This window comes from Callospermophilus lateralis, chromosome 20, assembly GCF_048772815.1.
Source record: "Callospermophilus lateralis isolate mCalLat2 chromosome 20, mCalLat2.hap1, whole genome shotgun sequence".
NCBI lineage: Eukaryota > Metazoa > Chordata > Mammalia > Rodentia > Sciuridae > Callospermophilus > Callospermophilus lateralis.
Window position 1 is genome coordinate 6,515,147 of NC_135324.1, and position 21,026 is coordinate 6,536,172.

The following is a 21,026-nucleotide window of genomic DNA, read 5'->3' on the forward strand; positions in this document are numbered from 1 at the left end:
CCAGGGCTTGGGCAATCCTGGGGCACTTCCACTTCCCATGTGAACCTGAGATCCCAGGGCCAATGGGTTCCTTCTTAGGGATACCTCGGGTCCATTTTCCCACACTTTCCTGGGTCTCATTGTCCCTTTGTGGGACAGGAGCTCTAAAAGGTACCAGAGAGTGTCTTTTCCCCACTGCCCAGACTAGGCTCAAGAATGGTACGGGGGAAGGAAAACAGGACCCAGAGCCAGGCCGGGGTCCTGCCTGTGCTATTGCCATGGCTAGTCACAGGAGGATGAACACACCACCTAGTAAAGCCTGTGTTTCTCCTCCCTCCTCTTGAAAGAATCACTGTGAGGATCCAGGAGATTGCTTGGTCCTCCTTTGCCTTGCCCAGGCACTACTTGTGAGAATGCATGGTCAAGGGTGTAGATGTGCAGGCAGAAGATTTGGACTCACAAACTGATACAACCCCCCCATACACCCCATGTCCCCCATACTTCACAGGCTCACAGGGACCCTCTCCCAACTTGGCATTCCAGCCATACTAGAGAAGCATGTTGTGTTCCTTCCTTTATAATGTACACTTTTATTCATCTTTCTGGATCTCTGGATCCTGCTCCACCTTTAGCTTTGTCACCCAGGACGAAAGCAACTTTTCCTTAGTCGAGAGTCCTCCCTTAGACCAAAAAATATGGAGAACCCTGGCCCCAGGTGGTTTTCTTCCAACCCCTGAAGGACTGACAGCTCTTACAGTCACCACCCTTGCCCCATCCCCTCCAGCATGGACTAGAGCCCTGGCAGACAGCTCTTCCTGGAGATTTAGAGAGCTCAAGTGGGAAGAGGGCCCTCTCTCCATCAGAACCTGGGTCTGAGTTCTCAGTTGAAGAGCACCTCTTTCCCCTTGAGTTTGTAAGAGGCAGGCAAGTCTGAAAAGGAAACCCAACACCATGAGGCCCAGGCTAGGCCTCTTGGATTAGGAGGCAGACAAGAAGGCTTTTCTGTCAATAGTCCTCAAGAGATCCCCTAAGGAATCCAGGTCCAAAGGCTCATTCTGGGGTTCCAGCCAGTGCCCCTACAGGCTGTGGCCACAAACATCTGGGACTGCCGTGGAACCCCGCCGAGCTTTGGCAGTTGAGTTTGGCGGCCTCACGTTCTAGTTGGCGGCACAGCTCCAGACGGCCACGCAAGCACTGCTGAGCCCCAAGGTGGCTCCAGCTGGTGGCTCGGGTGGAAGGCCGAGCGCCCAGAGCCCGCAGCAGGCGCGGCAGGTCTCTGAGCAGGCGGTAGCGCGGCAGGGCGCGCAGCGGCTGGGGAATGTCGCCTTTGGCACAGAGCCGACTGAAGTAAGCGAGCAGCAGCAGCGGGCGCGGGGCAGCCCGGAGCAAGGTGCGCAGGGAAGTGGCGCCAGGATCCAGGCCTTGGGTGGGACCAGGGCCTGCGCCACTCCACAGCAGCAGCACGGTGCCCTGCTCCCGTGCCACGCGCGCCTGCGCCGCCCAGAGCCACGGCAATGGGCCCACTCGTGCCATGTGTGTCCCCTCCCACAGGTCTACAATCACGTCGCATCCACCGCCCAGCGCTGTCCGAAGCAGTTCAGCCAGAGCTCCCACTAGGCGCTGCTGAGGTTCTGAGTCCGCTGCGTGCAGGAGTAGCACCAGTCGCGCTCTGCCCCGGCCTGAGGGCGGGAGCAACACCTGAACAGAGTGGGGCGGGGCGGGGGAGGGCAAGGGACAGCCGGCCCTCTCCTCCCCAGCCTTTCGGCTACACAGTAGAGTGACTCCCCCATCCCCACCCCCCGCCCCGCTGTCTCCTATCTGTGCTGAAGAGTCAGTACCTAGGGCAGCTTGGACCCATAAGGTTCTTGTGGGCTAATTAAATAAAGGCACACCTTATGGAGCACACCACACTTGGCAAGCTCCGTGCAGACTGGAATTTTGCCCCCCTGGCCTCTGGCCCACTGTCTTGGTACCGAGACAACCTACTCAGAGGACCCTTTGCTCTGCCTTAACCATTTATGCCCACTAGGGGGCCTGAGAGACTTAGGGGCACAGGTCCGGAGCTGGCTGGCTGGCTGGCTGGCGGGCGGGGGGGGGGGGAGGCGGACAGGAGGGAGCAACTAACCTAGGAGCCAGCACGTCTGAAGCCTCTGGTTACCCCCAGGTGAACATACCTGGCAGTAGGCGCCGGCAGGTGAAGACCAGAACAACGCCCAGTAGGGTGGTGAGGCCCAGCAGTGCCAGGGTCAAGAGCCCCAGGCGTCTATGAGAGACTGAGTCAAGCAGGGTGAGGCCAAACCCAGCTCCTCAGCGCCCAACCTCTGTTAGCTCTCTCCCAAGAACTCACCATCAGGACACAAGAGGTGCTTCCGGGCAAACTGGACATCGGATCTCCACACCTGAGGGCACAGAGCCCCTGCCCTTTGAGCCACAACATCCCTGCCTTCCAGGGGGAGTTGGGTGAGGAGTTGTGGGGACAAGAAGGGAAGTCCCTACTGGCTAGGGCATGCCTCCAGTTCAGGCTGTGTGTGTGCCAGTTCCCAGGCTGGCACAGAACAGGGCAGGGGTGCCAAGTGCAAGTGTGATGTGGCCAAACTCAAAAAGTAAATTCACAAGGTTGGCCAGGGCTACAGGAGGGAGCTGGAAAGCAGAAACAATCAGACACTGCTGAGCCCTAGACCATTGTCACCATGCCCAAATGTGGACATAGAGCCCAGAAAAAACTGAAATACAGCTTTAAAAAATATGTAAATAGGACAATCATATCCAATTTAAAAAACTATTCTGGCTAAAGCCAGTTTTTCAGACTATATTTTCCATGTTTACTACCTGAGGAGCAGATGCTAGGGAGTATACACAGAGTGAGGGTAGGAGGATTCCTTACCAGGACACAGCCCCCTGGCCTCAGGAAGGGAATGATAAGGTCCACTTTCACTGGGCCTGAGCCCTGGGTCTGTAGGAACAAACAGCAGAATGATTGTCCCATAGAAGCAAATCTGGCTCTGTACAGCCTCTGAGTCTTTGCCTATGCAGTTTCTCCCCACCCCCAAAATATTCCACCCAGGTTTATAGACCCAAGTGTCACTTCAGTCAAGATTCCTTGGCTACTGCAGCCCCTACTGATCTTTCCCAGATCTCAACTCCTGAAAAGATGTCACACAACACACATCTTCTGAGTGCTACTCTGGGCCAAGCCCTGGGGAAGGTGGCCACAGACATTGTCTCTGTCCTTCAGCAGCTCACAAACCAGAGAGGCTAATTCTATGTGCTCCCTTTACTTTCCCACCCAAGAAAGGAGGTAATATTGTGAGGAATGTGAGTTATGGAGTCAGAAAACCTACATTCAGGCTTAACTATTGCCTTTGTAATCCCAGCTGTCTGATTTTTGCATGGAAATGACTACCTCTTCTCCCTGGGCCTCAGTTTCTTCATTTGTACCCAAGGAGCAATAATCTTTATATTTTAATGGGTTGAGGGCACCAAAAGGCAATATGTATATGAATGCTCTTTTAATAAACTGCAGTATATATTCATTTTTTGGTAGTACCTATTACTAGACAGTGAACTTCTGAAGGGTAGAGACTGTGTTATGTACTTCTCCTGTATCTCCCAGGGCTTAATACAGGGTGAGCACTGAGTAGGTCCTCAAACACACGCTGAATTGGACAGAAATGATTGCTATCTGTCTACAAGTGGGATGTGGTTCCCCTCTATGTTCTGAGAAATAGGGGGTTGACCAGTCTCCATCTTTGAGGAGTACCCTCTATGCTCTAACCTAGTGCCTCACACCTGTCTCAGACCCAACTCTCCAGTCAGCTTGTAAGCAGATAGTGATATAGTGATTCTCAAATCACTATATCTTCCTTTTGATTCTCAAAAAGAAGGTAGTCTTTTTCCACACCTTGCAGAAATACACGAGTCAATGGGTTTAGGTCTTACTTTTAGGTTATCCCATATAATTTTGGTCTTAAACCCTATGTGTTTGCTACCATAGTAGCACTGTCTATTTGGGAATATATATATATATATATATATAATGCAAAACAAATAACTTGCAAGTGAGCATTTAAGAAACAACTGGAATAAGCTAGTCATACTGAGTTAGCTTGGTGCTGTGGTTTTGTGGGTATGTTTGATTGTGGTTTTTATATCATATACACAGAAGAGAGTCTATTAGTCAAACTGTTCTTAGTCTACATATTGTGTTAAATCTGTTCACAGTATTGTACAGAGAACACTTTGGCTTCTAGGGGCTCTGACTTTTGAGAGAATCAGAGAACTTCTGCTCAGGTGCCTTGAGGAAATAGGAGAGTGGGTAGAGGAGAGCTGTGTTCAGGGATGACATTAATATGAAATGTGGCAGCAGTTCAGGTGGACTAGAGAATAGCTAAATGTGGAAAGGTGAGTGTCAGTACAGGAGCTGAAAGGTTTAGAAATTGCCCCTTTGAGGACCCATTGGCTGACAGAGGACCAGCTAAACAAAGGCTGATTGGTAAATAAATTAACCAGATAGAAATCAGGGCTTTGCTTGCCTCCACCCACCCAGGATTTGTCTCACCAAGGTGGCATGTAGATGTATGGGCCATGCTCTAAACAACAGGACCTAGTGGAGCCAGCCCTGGCTGGGCCATACCTGGCTGACACTGTACACAGGGGGAATCAAGGTGTCCGGCCTCAAACCTGGATAGCTCCAGGCAGCACTGAAGGTGGCCTCCATCCTCGAGGAGAAGTGAAGGACCAGCTGTTGGGCCTGGATGTCCATGCTCACATTCCAGGATATGAGAGATCCTGTTTGTGGAAGGTGATTGGGGCTGGGCTATGATGAACATGGAAGTCAGGGCTGGACTGGGGTTTGTTTAGTCACAGCTGGGTAAGGGTGAACTATGGGGAGGGGATTCTAACTGAGGTCATTTATTGACTTACCACTCTGCTGGGGGCATTCAACATGGCTGGTGTTTTCAAAGGAGAACTGAGAAATTCAGGAATGGCAAGTCAGCAAGCTCCAGGAATCACCCACTCCCTCTCCCCCTCCTCTGTTGCCTATGGTTGTACCTTGAAGCAGAGATGGGGGTGCAAGTCCACCTTCTCTAAAACGTACCACTGGGGGAGAGAAGAGTATTAGTTAGGAAGGTCTCTGGGTCCCAAGCCTGCCCACCTCAGTGAAGGGAAAGGGGTCTGTCCTCACTCCTTTTGACTCTTGAGCAGTAGCATTGGGGAGGTCTTCACAGAGGCCATGCCAATCCTGCCTCTGGCACAGGGAGGCCTCCAGCTTCAGTGGGCAGCGGAGTGTCAGGGCCATGACCATCTGATCGCTCTGGCTGTAGTCAGTAAAGTGCACTGATTTCCAGAAGTCGGAGCCATCTGGGCAGGTGGCAGGGTCAAAGAGTAAGGCCTCAGCCCTGTTCTAGGCCCATATTGCTGCCCCCATCCCAGTGGCACCAGGAGATGAAGTGGGAGTGTCCAGCATGTTTCCTGGCATGAATAGGTACTCAGTGAGTAAACATTACTTCTGAGTCTCTTTGATTACCTTTCTATCCTTTTATTATCCTTCTTTCCATCCTGGTCCCATTCCAGCCAGCCCCTTGCTGTACTCCATGCTGGAAATCTGCTTAGGCTCCTTGCAGAACCTGGAATGCCTTCCTCTCCCATCTCTTCTTTCTAAATCCTCCCATTTTCTGAACCCAGTTCAGGTCCTAGATCTTTTGAGGGAATGTCTCTGCTCACAACAGCCTTCATGGGTTTGTCCCCTTTCTGAGATTATGTCCCAAAGCCTAGCCCTTAATTATAACTCTGCCCTGCATGTGCTGTGGGCTGCCTGGTGCTACTTACTTGTGTCAGTGTCCTGTTTCTCCTGGAGGACAATGCGCATGCAGCACTTTAGATGTCACAGACCATCTTCACATGTAATATTTTATTAAAGATTTATAGTTTGAAAATGAAGCAGCACAAGTTCCATGATTTTATATATGAGGACACTAAGGCTCAAAGGAAAATAAGTGGCAGAGCTGAGGGGTGAACCCAAGTCTCTGACTCTACCTCTTAGGACCACATCCTGGACCTCATCTGACCTTTTCACAGTCCTACAATGCTCAGTACCCTAGGCTTATTGGCAGGCTGATGCACAGACAGAACTGCAGGGGGAAGTGCCTGCATGCCTTCTGGGGCTTCCTCCAATACAGGTGGTGTGTGTGTGTGTGTGTGTGTGTGTGTGTGTGTGTGTGTGTGATGGGTGTGTAAGAGAAACAGAGAGAGGGTGTGTGCGCACTACAGTACATACAAGAAGCACTCACAGGCTTTAGGCTGACTCTGGAAAGGACATTTTTTGCGCCTCACAGTGTCCTCTTGCAGGTAGGATGCCTGGGGGAATGGGAGAGAGAGTCAGGAGAATGGCATTCCCTGCATCACTCAGACCTAAAACTCATTCTGGTTCTACCTTACTGTAATGCAAGCTACCCAAGCCAGCAGGGTACCATGGAGGGTAGACAGGGTATGGTGTGGGCAGAGATGGGCAAGAACTCCTGAGTATGAGAGAGATCAGCATGTGAGGGGCTGATACCTCTTCTCCCTGGAGAGAACTAGTCCCAGCAAGAAGAAAATCACAAGGCTCACCTTCCTCAACTTTCACCTGCCCTGGCCTCCGCCTTGACCATTCCCAAGGTGCCCAGTACCCTTTGTTACCCTCACTCTGAATTGCCCAAGTACCCAACTGCTTTCCAACCTAGCAGTTGCTCATTGCTCCAGCTCTCTGCTGTGCCTGCTGTCTGGTCTCTGCAGTGACACTCCCCTTTTTTTTTTTTTTTTTTTTTTTGTCTAATCCAAACAAGGTTTTGTGCTAGCACCTCAGACTTATACAGAAAGGTGGAAGATTATAATGGAGGGGTAGATGGGAGAAGAATTTGGGGCTAGAACATTCCCCAGAACACACAGTATTTTCTCTATAGGCTGAGCCAGATCTGCACAGGGAATGCTGGATCTGGGTGAGGCTGATTGGATCACCCTTCCACCCTTCAGCAGGACCCTTCCACCTTGAACCACATATGGCTCACAACCCCACTGGTACCAGTCATCCTAAGCATCTCAGTCACACTCAATCTTTTCCTTCCTTCCTTCCTTCCTTTTTTTTTTTTTTAAATAGTGCTATGGATAGAACCCAGGACCTTACACATACTGGGCAGTGCTCTACCATTCAGCCACACCTCCAGCCCCATCCAGTTTTTTTAAAAACCTGACTTACTGGAGAGATGCTTGACTGAGGAGCCACCGAAAACCCACACATTTTCCTCTGCTCACCTCTATGCACAGACAAGGCAGAAGGAATTCATAAGGCAAGTCTGTAGTGTGGCCCCCAGGAACGATTTTCTGTTGATGAGACAGCAAAGGGTCAGAAGAGACATCTGAGAAAGAGCATATGGGAACCATGAACAAAAGGGCAAGAGGAAGCTGGCCCACACACTCTATTTTTCTCTTACATGGCATTTATTTCTTACACTGAAAAATTTCCTCTCAGGGTCTCTGTTCTGTATTCTGACCATTTGCTCTAGGTATTCTACTTGGAGTGAGGAGGAAAAAGACAGGAAAAGGAATATGGATTTATTGAGCTCCAACTATATGCCAGACAGTGTATTAGTAGCATTAATTAAGTTAATCCATATACTAATATCAGAGAGAAGTTGTGAGTTATCAACACCACTGAATAAATGAAGAGTGCTGAGGGCCTATGGGGTATGGCATCAGTCTGTGCAAATTGTATTAACTGTACACATGACATCTGTGGAAACTGGGGGTGGAGGTGAGATGTTAGGGCAAGGGCAGGGAGTTTGAAGGAATGCTCATTCCCTGGGGGGCAGAACAAAGGATGAGAGAAAGGAGGGTATCAAGACATGTCACCACTCTGTTCCCCTTGAGAAGAACCTCTTGTGGGAATTGAAAAGGCTTCTTTTTAAATTTATTTTTTATTTATAGTTGGACATAATACCTTTATTTCACTTATTTATTTTTATGTGGTGCTGAGGTTCGAACCCAGGGCATTGTGCGTGCAAGGCGAGTGCTCTACCGCTGAGACACAACCCCAGCCCTGAAAAGGCTTCTAATGCAAGCTGAATCACACTGAAGGTCTTATTGGGGGTACAAAACATACTCATTTTGCTATTCATCATTCCTGGTCGCTCCAGGACTCTATCTGCCCCTCTTTTTTCTCTCCTCCCAAGTAACAGGACCCCTGCTTTTTCTATTTAGTCCAAAGAAGGCTTAATGCTAGACACCTCAATATGTCTGGGACAATGACCTTGCTCCCTGCTCTAATCATCTGCTATAGCACTGGGTGTTTTAGCTTCTTTTTTTCTTGTTCTTTTTGTGCATGTGTGCTGGGGATAGAAGCCAGGGCCTAATACATGTTAGGGAAGAGCTCTGCCACTGAGCTACTTCCCCAGGCATTTTTAAAATTTTATTTTGAGTCAGGGTCTCCAATGAGCAGGCTGGTGTTGAACTTGCAATCCTCTTGCCTCAGCCTCCCAAATAGCTAGCATTACAGGTATGTGCCACTGCACCCAGCATGATCTGGCTCTGCTTTACAGAGGGATGACACTCCATACCTGGGCATCAAAGGGACTTCTCAGCTCTTCACACTCCAGTGCCCACTGGTGGCAAAGACGCACATTGACCTCTGGGCCTGGAGGAATGGTGACCTGAATAGCCCGTGCCTCAGGCAGAAAATCAATGGAGAACTCAGGTCCTGAGGAGAGTTAGGTACTCAGTTACTTGGGCTGTCACTTGGGCTTAGCAGGGTAGCACTACACAACTCAAGCAAACTCCTATTGTTCCCCACGCCTACCTTCATTCCTTTGTGAACCTGGTCTGGGGAGACTCTCCACTACTTCTGGATCCGAATGTTGGGTCCTTTTAGAGCGCAGCCCCTTCTGAAAGATGTCTGGGGAAGGGATGGAAATATGATGGTCCTTCTCAGACAGGGTGCAGCTACCTAGCAGCTTCCACTGAAAGCAGAGAACAAGGTTGGCCTTAGGTCAGGAATCAGGAAATCTGGCTTCTATTTGTGCCTCTGGAACCTGAGGAACCACAGGCAAGTTGAACAACCTCTTTTGGCCTTAGTTTCCCTTACTGTGCAATCTCCACATTTTCAACTTCCCTCATGTGGCTACAGAACAAAATGAGAGACTAAGAAGCAAAGGGCTATGGGGTACATGGCAGGGCTGAAACTGGCAGAGAGAGTACCTGAGAAGATGCTGGCATCCTGTGCCTCTGAGAGGACTTGAACTTGTAAGACTTTTTGGATTTCAGCAGCAAGAGGTAGAACCAGGCCCTCTGAAGGCCTGCACAGGGGAGGAGGACATACTTAGTATCTAGGCTTCAATGCCTCTCTCCTATTTGGAGATGTGGTCCAATGTTGGGTAATAAGTAATTTATTTATTTATTTATTTAATTTATTTTTTTGTGGTCCTGAGGATTTAACCCAGGCATGCTCTACCACTGAGGTATATACTCAACCTTTTTTATTTGTATTTTTAGACAGGGTCTTGCTAAATTTCCAAGGACGGTCTCAAACTTTCAATCCTCCTGCCTTAGCCTCCTGAGGTGTTGGGATTACAGGTATATGCCACCACACTCAGATTGTAAATCATCTTATCAAGAAGCATAATGATGCCAAGCTTCTTTATTCCTCAAAAGTAAGACATAATGAGGGGCTGGGATTGTGGCTCAGCAGTACAGCACTCGCCTAGCACGGGCGAAACCTGGGTTTGATCCTCAGCACCACATAAAAATAAAGGCATTGTGTTGTGTCCATCTACATCTAAAAATATAATAAATATTTATATAAAAAAGTAAGACATAATGAAAAAAGTTAATTTATTAAGAAGAGAAAAAGTGATACATGCACATGTTCAGAATAGATCATTGTAACATTATTTCTTCTTCTTTTTTTTTTTTTTTTTTTTTGTAATGGGGAATGGAACTCAGAGGCACTTTACCATTGAACTACATCCCAAGCCCTTTTTATTTTTTGTTTTGAGACAGGGTCTCACAAAGTTGCCCAGTGACTTCAAAATCGTGATGTTTCTGCCTCAGACTCCTGAATAAATGGTATTACAGGCATGAACCACCATGCCTGGATCAAAGGTAGCATTATTTCTAATAGTGAAAACTTAGAAATTTCTAATTTTTAAGCAGCATATGAATATTTAGTATGTAACCATGCAAGGCAATGAAAATATAGTTGAAAAAAAAAAGAATATCCTACCTTAAAAATAAAAAGTAATGGGGCTGGGGTTGTGGCTCAGTGGTAGAGTACTTGCCTAGCATGTGTAAGGCACTGGGTTTGATCCCCAGCACCATATAAAAAATAAATAAATAAAATAAAGGTATTGTGTTCATCTACACCTAAAAAATAAAAATTAAAAAAATAGGAAATAATAACTTCAAGTTAATAGAAATGCCCAAATTTTGAATTGATTGAAGAGATTAACACCTTCACAGAATCATACAGTTAGACTTGTGGATATCAGTCATGGTATAATATTTGAGGATGCTCTAAGTCCCTGTTGAGGTTGACAATTGTTCTACCATGACAGGTCCCGTTTGCCTCAGCCTAAGTATCCCACCCAAAAAAAGGTCCCCAGTTCACACCTCCATTGGGCTGTTTCTCATACCTGAGGGCTCTGATACCTGATGCAGGCACAAACAGCAGGGCCAGTACCAGACCCACGCATGCCTTGGCTTTGTGGAGAGAAGGAGAGCCAACTTGGTATGACAGACAGCAGGCACAGAATTTCCTATGCAAGATGGAAAAGAAAGGAAATGACAGGGTGTAAAGAGGTCCCTCAAAAAAGAGGTCCCTCCTCCTTCAGACCAATTAGATGATGATGATGATGATGATGATTTTTAACCATTAGATTTCATGCTGAACTCTGACATTTACATCCTGGACACGTGATTGTGGGCAAGTTATGGGACCTACCTATCTGCCTCTTCATTCATAAAGCAGGGCTGTTGTTAGGATCAAGTAAGATGATATGTGAGGAAATGCCTGGCCAAGTAGAATGTACTATAAAATATGAAGGATTAGTTTTGTATTATTTGTATAATTAGTTTTGTATTATTATGAATAAAGGACTGGAAGGGGAAGAACCACATTCATGGATTACTAGATGTATCCATGTTCCTCACTTAATCCTCCCCACAGGTCAGAAGAAAGACTGTCTCTGTGGTATAATCAGTTCTCCACTACTACTATATAGCTCAGAATCTGAAGAGGATTTAAGTAAAAGAGGCTACTCATGGAGTTTGGGGTAAACTGCCGTGCAAGTCCAGGCTGTCCTGCACTTTTGCACTGATTTATGCTACTTCCCAGGGTGGGAACCAAACAGTACAATAAAGGGCTCACTGGGGATATAGAACAAAAGGGAGTGTAAGAGGCACTAGTGGGACAGGAAATAAGACTCACCAGGAAAACTCCTGTCCTGAAGGCACAGGGCCCAGCAGCAAAAAGAAGAAAAGAGGTATTAATAGAAGATACTCCCTTTAAGAAGCATTCTCCCTGGGCTCTTTGCCAGGAACTATCCAGTTCTTAATTCCATGGCTAAAAGCCCTCCACCGTGGCTCTTTTCTTCCCAGTTCCACCCTGCCCAGGCCCTCAACACACCAGGACCTTGACAATCCCTTCCAGACTTTAGAGGACACACTGTGGCTGCCACAAGAACACAGGGACAGAGAAGTAAGAACTGGCAGGTAGAGGAGTGGGGAGCTTTATGCCTGTGCCAGGCAGGTGTCCCCCGCTCCCTGTAGCAGTGGCACCTTACCATGTGAGAGGCTAGTAGACAGTGGGTAATCCAGTGTGGCAGGTGGGGGCAGCCAATCCCAGAAGAGGCAGAGAGGCCGATGAGCAGCAGTAGGAGAGGCAGTAGCAGGGTTGCTGGTCTAGGGCTCTCCATGGGCTTCTGGGGGATCAGGGAACCCAGGACATGGCTTTGTGGCCTGAAGGTGGGCAGCAGGGCCTTGCTGTGCAGCAGCGGGAGTAGGAGTAAGGTACCAGCAGGAACCCTCGCCTTACCCTGCCCAGGCCCCGCCCTGCCCCAAAGCTCCTCCTTGATCCTAACCAGCAGGCTAGGTCACATTCCTTCTCCAAGCAAAGGGATTGGGGTTACTTGTTCCCTAGAAAACCTTTCGCTCCCATCTGAAACAATCAGGGGCTCTTGCAGTGGCAGAGAAATAACAGGAAAGGGGCCACTACCAAGTTGGGGGATGGTGTACCCATTTCTTACCCATTTCTTAACCCCTCCTACACCTAAACACCCATCCATTAACATGCTCTTGAATTTAGGTCTCCCATAGACACAAGCTTCTTCCCCTCACCTGGAGAATTAATAAAGCTATTAAGCAGCACTACTCTACACTGGATGCTGAAAATTTAGAGGTGAGTGACAAACCATTTTAAAGTTGAGCAAAAAAGAAAAAGAAAAAGACACTACAGGGTGCACAGAAATCTTAAATGCCCCAATGTTACCCTGGTTCCCCCATCTGGCTGGCTCTTTCTACCCATTAGACTTTTTGGGCAAAGGGTTTCATGTCAAGGGCTCTCCAGCTTCAAGGACCCACTAAACAGTACAGCCTGCTAAGGAAGCCCCAGAGCTCATAGATGAGCCCTGGAGCAAAGGGAGCGGGCCTCACACACTGACCTGGTTTCCTGTGGTTTCCGGTGCAGGAAAAGGCTGACAAGGCTCCAATCTATGTGGGGACCCTCCCCATCATCCCACAGCTTCCTCCCCCTCATGGAGTACTTGAGCTGCTTCAGCCCTAATATTGGTGACACCCACAGTAGAAGGAAAGTTTGGGGGCATACTCAGTATACTCAAAGCATTTTGAGGTTGTTTTTTTGTCCCTCGGCGACTTAATCCTAAAAACCCTCAGTAGCCTGATCAAAGCCTTCTTCTATTTCCTTTTTTTAGCTGTACTGGGTATTGAATCCAGGGACATTCTACTACTGAGCTATTTTATTTTGAGAGTGTCTCATTAAGTTGTCCAGGCCTGGCTCAGAACTTGTTGTCCTCCTGCCTCAGCCTCCCAAGTAGCTGGGATTACAGGTACACACCCCCCCACCTGGCTCTAACCATGACCTTCTTTTGGCCTAAATGTTCAGGTGCACTACCTGAAGTCCTCATCCTATCCATTATCCTAAAAATATCCTCTATCTTTTGAGCTCACTAAAGGATAAAAATTCTTGGGCTGGAGTTGTAGCTCAGTGGTAGAGTGCTTGTCTCTCAAGTGTGAGGCACTGGGTTCAATCCTAGCACCATATAAAAACAAATAAAGGCATTGAATCCATACAACTGAAAAAAAATTATAAAAAAAAGATAAAACTTCTTTATGTTTTTCCAATACCTAGTAGTGAATCTCTTAAATTTTGGTGCTCTGTAGTTGAACAAATGTAAGTTAGATACATTTCATCTAACTAGTTTATCTGTTTCACACTTCACAAAGCATTTTCCTATCTGAGCCAAGCACCTTATGAGACAGATAAGTGAGAATTATTGTTTTCATTTCATAAAGAGAAATAAGGAAGCAGATGGGAGAGTGATTTAGACAAGGTCAAAGTCTATAGCCCAGGAAGCCCCACTTCTGCTAGGCCCTGGCAACTCAAATGCTCTTTCTAGCATCCTGTGATCTCTTTTCCCACTGCCTGATCCTCTTCTGCTCTTTGAACCGAGGATCTGCCTGACACAGTGCTGTTTTATGACCTTGGAGCTCATCTGTGCAACAAATTAGTAAAATTTGAAGAGAGAAAAGGTGGTCTAGCCATGCCAAGAATGGGCTAGGAGTCACTGGGGGTACAGTTGAGTTGACAGAGTGCTTGCCTCGCATGCACAAGGCCCTGAGTTCAATCCTCAGCACCACAAAATACACACACACACACACACACACACACACACAAATGGGCTAGGAAGCCTTGCCCCAAACTCTACAGTACAGTGGCTTTGCTCTATATAAATAATTGAGTTTTTCTAAATCTTGGGCATGAAATGAGAAGCTTGGCTCTATTCTGTAACACTAGTCCTTCTAGACCTCTGAATCCTCCGATTTCAATTTCAAAGTGAAATATTTGGTTTAATTTCTCTCTGACCCTGGTTAAAGCAGAAAAGAAAGAAATGGAGATTTGAACAAAATGGAGATACCAGGGAAAGTTGGGAGAGGGAAGGGAAAGGGGAGAAGGAGAAAAGGAGCATGTAGAAAAGGAATAAAGATGAAAAAATAGGGAAAAAGAGAAAAGTAGGTCTACATTTTATTGTTTTCCTGGCTTACTTTTTTTAATATTTATTTTTTAGATATAGGTGGACACAATGTCTTTATTTTACTTTATGTAGAGCTGAGGATCAAACCCAGTGCCTCATGCATGCTAGGCGCACACTTTACCTCTGAGTCATAACCCCAGCTCTCCTGGCTTACTTTTATTTATTTAGTGTGGAGCCTGTTCCCAAAAGGATTTAAAGTAAAAAAGCATAGGAATGAATTCCAGGACATCCTGAGGAAGAGTGGGGGATGAGGTTCAGCATCAAATGCTTTGCTCACTTAATCTCATTTTATTGGCACTAAAACCCCTGAGGTCAGGCTTATGACCCAATTATATTGACCGGGAAACACTCAGGGGAATTAGGTGACTTGTTCCAACACATAACTGAATATAGCACCCTATCTCCCTGTCTTCCCATTTTTTTTTTTCCCCTGCCAGAACACACTGCTTGGAATCAGAAGGTTTCTGGATCCTGTTGACCACAGAAGGTACTAGATTTAGCGGTGTTGGCAGAGTAAACAACAAAGAGAAAAATTGGAATGGCTGGAAGAATAAAGGAAAGTAGGCATTATGACAGTGAGAGATCAGCAGTCCCTTCCTTGTAGGAGGGAGGAAACTGGCAAGTGTCAACATGGGAGGAGTAAGTAAGTAAGTAACTGGATGGCTGGAATCAGAGGTGGCCAACTAGTATGAAGGCAACAGGGGTGTGATTTAGGACCTCGGCCCAGAGGTCTTGTGTTCCCTAAGTGTGACTGAGACTTGACCCACCTATGGTTTGTGTCTGAATGACCTAATCAAGACCTCATGGTCTAATAACGCTTACTAGCAGACCAGGCCAGGAACTTGGATCTTCACAGGCCTTTGCACATGCTCAGGTAGAGCACCTGTGGGGGACCTCTGGCAGCTTTCCTTCCTTCCTCCCTCCCTTTTTTGGTGCTAACCTTGTCATGCAGAGACTCTGGACAGACCATGGTGCAGCAGTTCCAGGATCTTCCTGACCAACTCTTAAAGTCTGTTGGAGCAACTGTATACACTATTTGTATGTCCTATGTATACCCATTAGGCAAATGTACCGGGGATTAAACTCAGGGGCACTCGACCACTAAGCCACATCCCCAGCCCTATCTTGTATTTTATTGAGACAGGGTCTCACTGAGTTGCTTAGTGCCTCACTTTTGTTGAGGCTGGCTTTGAACTCCTGCCTCTGTCTCCCAAGTCTCTGGGATTACAGGCGTGCCCCACAGGGCCTGGCTCTATGTGTGCTTTATTCTAGCAAGAGGCAGAAGCTAAGGGAGGGGAATAAGGTAGAGTTTGCATTTGAAAAAGCTTACTCTGGCTGCTGGGTGGGGACTGGATTGTAATGAGACAAAAGTCAAGGCTGGAAACTAACTGGAAGTCGTTGCAACTGTCCAGGTGGCAAGAGACAGTGATGGACTTAGTGCCAACCCTAGGACAGAGAGCCTATAAAAGTAGGTTTGGGGTTGAATCATTGGGTCTCACTGATTGATTGGACAGGCAGGTGTCATGTGACTTTCAGGTTTCTGGCTAAAGCAGAAGTGCTTTTGCCGGCAGGGTGGGGGAGTTGGGAGAAAATATTTAAACTTTTACGTGTTTATGTTCAAGGTCTTCATTGGATGGCTCTAAGTACTCTGGTATCCATTACTATAACAAAATACTGAAGGCTGGGTAGTTAATAAAGAAAAGGAGTTCAGGCATGGTGGTGCACACTTGTAATCCCAGCTACTCAGGAGACTGAGGCAGGAGGATTCCAAGTTCAAGGCCAGCCGGGGGAATTATAGCAAGACCTTGTGTCAAAATAAAAAAGGGTTGGGATGTAGCTCAGTAGTAGTGCAATCCCCAGTACTTATGTTTAAAAGTTTGTTTAGCTGGGTGTGGTGGTGCAGGCCTGTAATCCCAGCAGTTCTGGAGGCTGAGGCAGGAGGACCATGAATTCAAAGCCAGCCTCAGCAATAAGGTGCTAAGCAATTCAGTGAGACCCTGTCTCTAAATAAAATACAAAATACAGCTGGGGATATGGCTCAGTGGTTGAATATCCTAGAGTTCAATCCCAGGTAAACCCACCTCCCTGCCAAAAAAAAAAAAAAAAAAAAAAGACTGGGGATGAAGCTCAGTACTTGCCCAGCAGGTGTGAGGCTCTGGGTTCAACTTCCCCTCTCTCTACCAAGATAGGAATGGAAGATGATGCAAATCTATGCTCTTGGTAGGCTCACTTGAACACAAGGATGCAGGGAAGAGTAATGAATATGAGGCAGAAGGCAAAATTAAATTTGGGACATAAGTTTGAGATAACAGGACAACTAAAGGAAGAGGTTTTGCAGTTAAAACTATCACAAGTATGTAATAGACAGTACAGAAATCCTGTTTCTAGAATAAAGAATGACTACAATTTTGGAGAGGGCAGAGCCCTACACAATGAAGTGCAAAGGGACATTCATCTTTCATGTAATAAATATTTACTGTGCATCAAACTTCAAAGTGTTATTTCAGTAACAGATTTCTTTTCCACTTTTATTCTTTTTTAAAAATTTTAGTTGTAGATGGACACATTTATTTTTTTGTGGTGCTGAGGATTGAACAAATTACCTCACACATACTAGGCAATGCTCTACCACTAAGTTATGACCACAGCCTTCCACTTAAATTATCTGCTTCAGGGGGCCGGGGTTGTAACTCAGTGGTTAAAGTGCTTACCTAGCACTGGGTTTGATTCTGAGTACCACATATTAATGAGTAAACAAAATATAAAGGTCCATCAACACTTAAAAAATATTTTTAAAAATTATCTGGTCCATACCATTAGATCCTATTCTTACTGGTTACTTTACATACACAGCTCTTTCCCACTGGATAGCTAAATTTCCTGGTATGGCTTGGATACTGTCCCTCAAAGGTCTAAGTATTAAAGATTTGGTCCCTAGCCTGTGGCCCTACTGAGAGATGATGGAACCTTTTTGGGGTGAAGCCAAATAGAAGGAAGTTAGGGGTGTGCCCTCAAAGGGGATATTGAGACTTTTTCCTCTTTTTCAATTCCCAGCTGCTATGAGATGAGCAGCTTTTTCCCCTACATGCTCCCATCATGATTTACCACCTCACCAAAAGCAATGGGACAACTGAAAGGGACTGAAAATTTCAAAACCAAGAGCCAAAATAAACCTTTTGTCTGATTTACTTCAGCTCACACTTCCTGTGCACAAAAATATTTTGAAATTCTTTTGGGCACATAAATCATAAACCTGAGTATTTCGTAAGAGTCTATAACCCAGTCTAGATAAATGAAAGTGGCCCATGTTATGGGTAGAGACTAAGTGTCTACCCATGGGAGTTTATGCCAATTAGCTGCAGGACTACAACTATGACTTATATTTCCCATGCCCAGTTCATTTCTTTCCAGCTACTGCCAAGTTTCTTAGAGAGCTGCTGCTTACCCCCGTTTCTAAGGCTACTCAAGCAACACCCCTTTCACATTCTTACCAAATCCCAGACACAAGGAACAAGGTGGAGAGGGCAGTCTTAACTTTTATTGAGGTTCTTTTTACTTAATTAAAATGCTTTTCAGTAGAGAGCACAGCCTTCAGGGGAAGCATTTCCCAAATGTTTCCTGCCCTATTGATTAAAATAGAATGATTTATTCCTTATCTCCTTCGGTCTTGATGGAAGTGGGGAGAATGACCAAGAGGAGGCAAGGTAAGGCAGAAAAAGTCCTAAGTGGCTCAACTTCAACCAAGTGAAGTTTCACAGCTGTTGGTCACCCAGTTTTAGCCAATCAGGAATAAATTAAATATAGTTTTGCTACCTCAGCAGATGGCAGTAGGAGAACTTTAAGTCAGAACTTGGGCTTAGTCTACCCTAGGTGCCAACATGACAATTGCCTTAATCACCGGAAGAGATTTACAAACAGTTCTTCTAGCCTTCTCTGCTCAATGGGAGGCTTGGGCTTCACTCAGAAGTCCATCAATCAGGCAGGCTTCATTTTCGTTTCTTCTCCTGTGTGCTGGTGAACCAAGAGTCTAGGAGTTTCTTGCTGTAGTATAACTGCCAGGCATGCACTTGTACCGCCAGTACTAACACCAGGTACATGACAGAGACAGCAGAAAAACCAAAGAGGAAGCGGTAGGCCTTGCCATGGCGGTAGAGTTGCTGAGCAGCAGGGAACATCTCCATGCTGCCATAAATGAGGGGAGCAATGGAAAATAGCCCCATGCTGATCATGGAGAGCACCAGGTAGCTAATATTGTTTCGGGGAAAGGAGAGAAGGCCCAAGAGAGAGGGCACAATGCTCAGCAAATATGGATATTCCCACTGATAAGGCATGGCCACCTGATCATGTGACATGAGCCTCAGGTGTCCCACACTCATCTTGGCAACCAGCAGCAGCCATATGACCAGATGCACGTAGATCAGCTTCTTGATTTCATACTTGAGGGTCACACTGTGGGGCAGAGCAGAGGGAGAAGCACCTTTCATTCAAATTTTTTTGACCACCAGCTATATGCCAGGCAATTTTACTGGACAGGGGGGATACAAATTTGAATGATACAGTCTGACAGAGGTTGAGCACAAAGAACAGAGGAAAAAACAATTAGAGAAAAAAAATGAAAAAACGCTTTAGTAAATGTATGTTCCAAGATATACAGGATCACCAGAAAGGAATCAATTCTGTATGGGATGGAATGTCACAGAAGGCTATCTCAACTGGGATATTTGATTCAAGCTCTAGAGATGGCTGGAGATGAGCATTCTATGCAGAGACAATAGCATGCAGGCACAAAGGCATAAGCATTCGTGTTCCAGGAAACCAAATGGTTGAATGTGGATGGGAGGGGAACAGGATATGAAGGTGCAAAGACTATAAATGGCAGGATAACGCTGCAATGTTATTTGCACCAGAGGACTACAGCCTGGAGAGAGAAGGTATTGGCAACAAGGACCCAGCTAAGGCTGCCCATTCTTCAGCTATAGATTTTTCATATAAAAGAATATTTCTTCTATTCTTTGAATTCTCTCAGGTCCCAAATGTATCCTTCTCATACTCCTGTGGGCAATGTTTCTGCTCTGGGTAGTCAAGAAAACACTGCTTGGGTTGTGAGGACACCTTAGGCAGGGGCCTAAGGTTGAAAATGAAGTGAGGATCCAAAGAGCTTGTCATTCTTCAAAATCCTGAAGAAAGATGTGAAGAACATCCTGGGAGGAGTCAATGAATTTAATAAAGAAAATAATTTAATTTAAAAATATTCATTATAAAAAAGTGTGGGGAAGGGGTGTGTGTCAAACACCTCCAGACTTCAAGCTTCATGAGGGGTAAAGGTTGAGAGTTACTTTTTTTTTTTTTTTTAAGTTGGGGTCTCCCTGTGTTGCTCAGGCTGGCCTCCAACGACCCTCCAGCTTCAGCCTCCTAAGTAACTGGGTCTACACAAAGGCATGCGGCCACCGTGCCTGGTTTAAAATAAACTTCAAGGTATGGCATGCAAACAAAGACTAATAAACTTCAAGGTATGGCATGCAAACAAAGACTACGTCTGCTTTTGCTCACTATTGTATCCTAACACAATGCAGAATGGGTAGAAGCTCAACAAGAATTTATGGAAAGAATAAATGACTGTAGAAAACAGTCCTTATGTGGGATTTTTTTACAAAATTCATTTTAGGCAGGGACCCATTTTACACATTCCCCGAAACTGCCCAGAATATAACAACTACCATGTATTATTACGTGATAGGCCCTAGGCTATGTCCTTTACACGAGTTATTCGCTAATACCTCATCAAAACCTGAAAGGTGGATTATTGAGGTTTTCAAGTTTCCAAGGTCACGTGGCATGAACAGCATTTACGCGACTCCAGAGCCCACGAAGGGCTGGATCCCCTAACGCAAAATCAATGGGCGAATCAATGGGTGGAGCTCGCCGGGGCGATGGGGTTTCCCCAGAACTGGGGAGGCCGTCACGGGCGGCGAGGGCTGGGCAGGTGCGCGGGGGCTGGGGAGTAAAACGCTGAAACCGGACTGGTGTTGCCTCCCAGACCCTTGCAGGCTCCAGCCAGGAAGGCCTCCGTGCTCCTCGCCTCACTTCATACCTCATCTGGTAGTGCATGGCGACGCGCTCCCGGTGTTGAAAGTCGCTGCCGTCGGTGCCGGCTGCTCGCGGGCCTGCCCGAGACGCCATTGTGTCCGAACAGAACCCCAGAGCCCCTCGCGCCCACCGGCTACAACAACTACACAGTCAAGAACCCCAGGAACCCTGTTCGCGCCGCCTCAGCACAGTTACCCAACGGCCGCGCGGCTCTGCGAGGAGGACTTCCGGCCTCTCTGTCCTGGGAGGACCGACTCTGTGGTTACTGCCCTCACGCATGCGCTCTCGCTCTCTCGGGCCCCGCCCCACGTCTGCGCGTGTGGAGCGCGCAGGAAATTAATCTCCAATTTAGGCGTCCTATGCTGTTTGCCCAAAGCCTCTCCTGCATTGACAGTTTATTAAGCTCCAACTTGAATTTAAGACGCAGGTGTTCTCATTTCACAGCCAGGGAAACGGATTGCCAGGAAGTGTGCTTTCACCCTGCTCCATGCCAGCACTCATCATTCATAAATCCCCAAAGTTTGGTTAAAATTGGGCTGAGGTTGTGGCTCAGCGGTAAAATGCTGGCCTTGCACGTGTGAGGCCCAGGGTTAGATCCTCAGCACACATAAAAATAAATAAATAAATAAAATAAAGGTATTGTGTCCAACAACAACTAAAAAA

The 21,026-nt window shown here is 46.7% G+C and overlaps 2 protein-coding genes across 2 annotated transcripts; both read right to left on the reverse strand.

Moving 5' to 3' along the window:
* Positions 1 to 1,014: 1,014 nt before the first annotated feature.
* Positions 1,015 to 11,989, reverse strand: Il17re (interleukin 17 receptor E). The gene is made up of 15 exons (XM_076841216.1): positions 11,790 to 11,989; positions 11,435 to 11,450; positions 9,208 to 9,305; positions 8,810 to 8,969; positions 8,571 to 8,710; positions 7,270 to 7,338; positions 6,270 to 6,336; positions 5,165 to 5,340; positions 5,032 to 5,079; positions 4,903 to 4,948; positions 4,613 to 4,767; positions 2,864 to 2,932; positions 2,327 to 2,378; positions 2,154 to 2,252; positions 1,015 to 1,658 (listed from the first exon to the last, which is right to left on the reverse strand). The coding sequence occupies exons 1-15, from the start codon at positions 11,919 to 11,921 to the stop codon at positions 1,030 to 1,032; spliced, it is 1,956 nt and encodes a 651-aa protein (XP_076697331.1). The 5' UTR covers positions 11,922 to 11,989; the 3' UTR covers positions 1,015 to 1,029.
* A 6,130-nt stretch (positions 11,990 to 18,119) lies between these two features.
* On the reverse strand, positions 18,120 to 20,567 carry Jagn1 (jagunal vesicle mediated transporter 1). Its single transcript, XM_076841113.1, has 2 exons — positions 20,368 to 20,567; positions 18,120 to 18,725 (listed from the first exon to the last, which is right to left on the reverse strand). Exons 1-2 carry the CDS (start codon positions 20,454 to 20,456, stop codon positions 18,263 to 18,265), a joined length of 552 nt encoding a protein of 183 aa, XP_076697228.1. The 5' UTR covers positions 20,457 to 20,567; the 3' UTR covers positions 18,120 to 18,262.
* Positions 20,568 to 21,026: the final 459 nt, after the last annotated feature.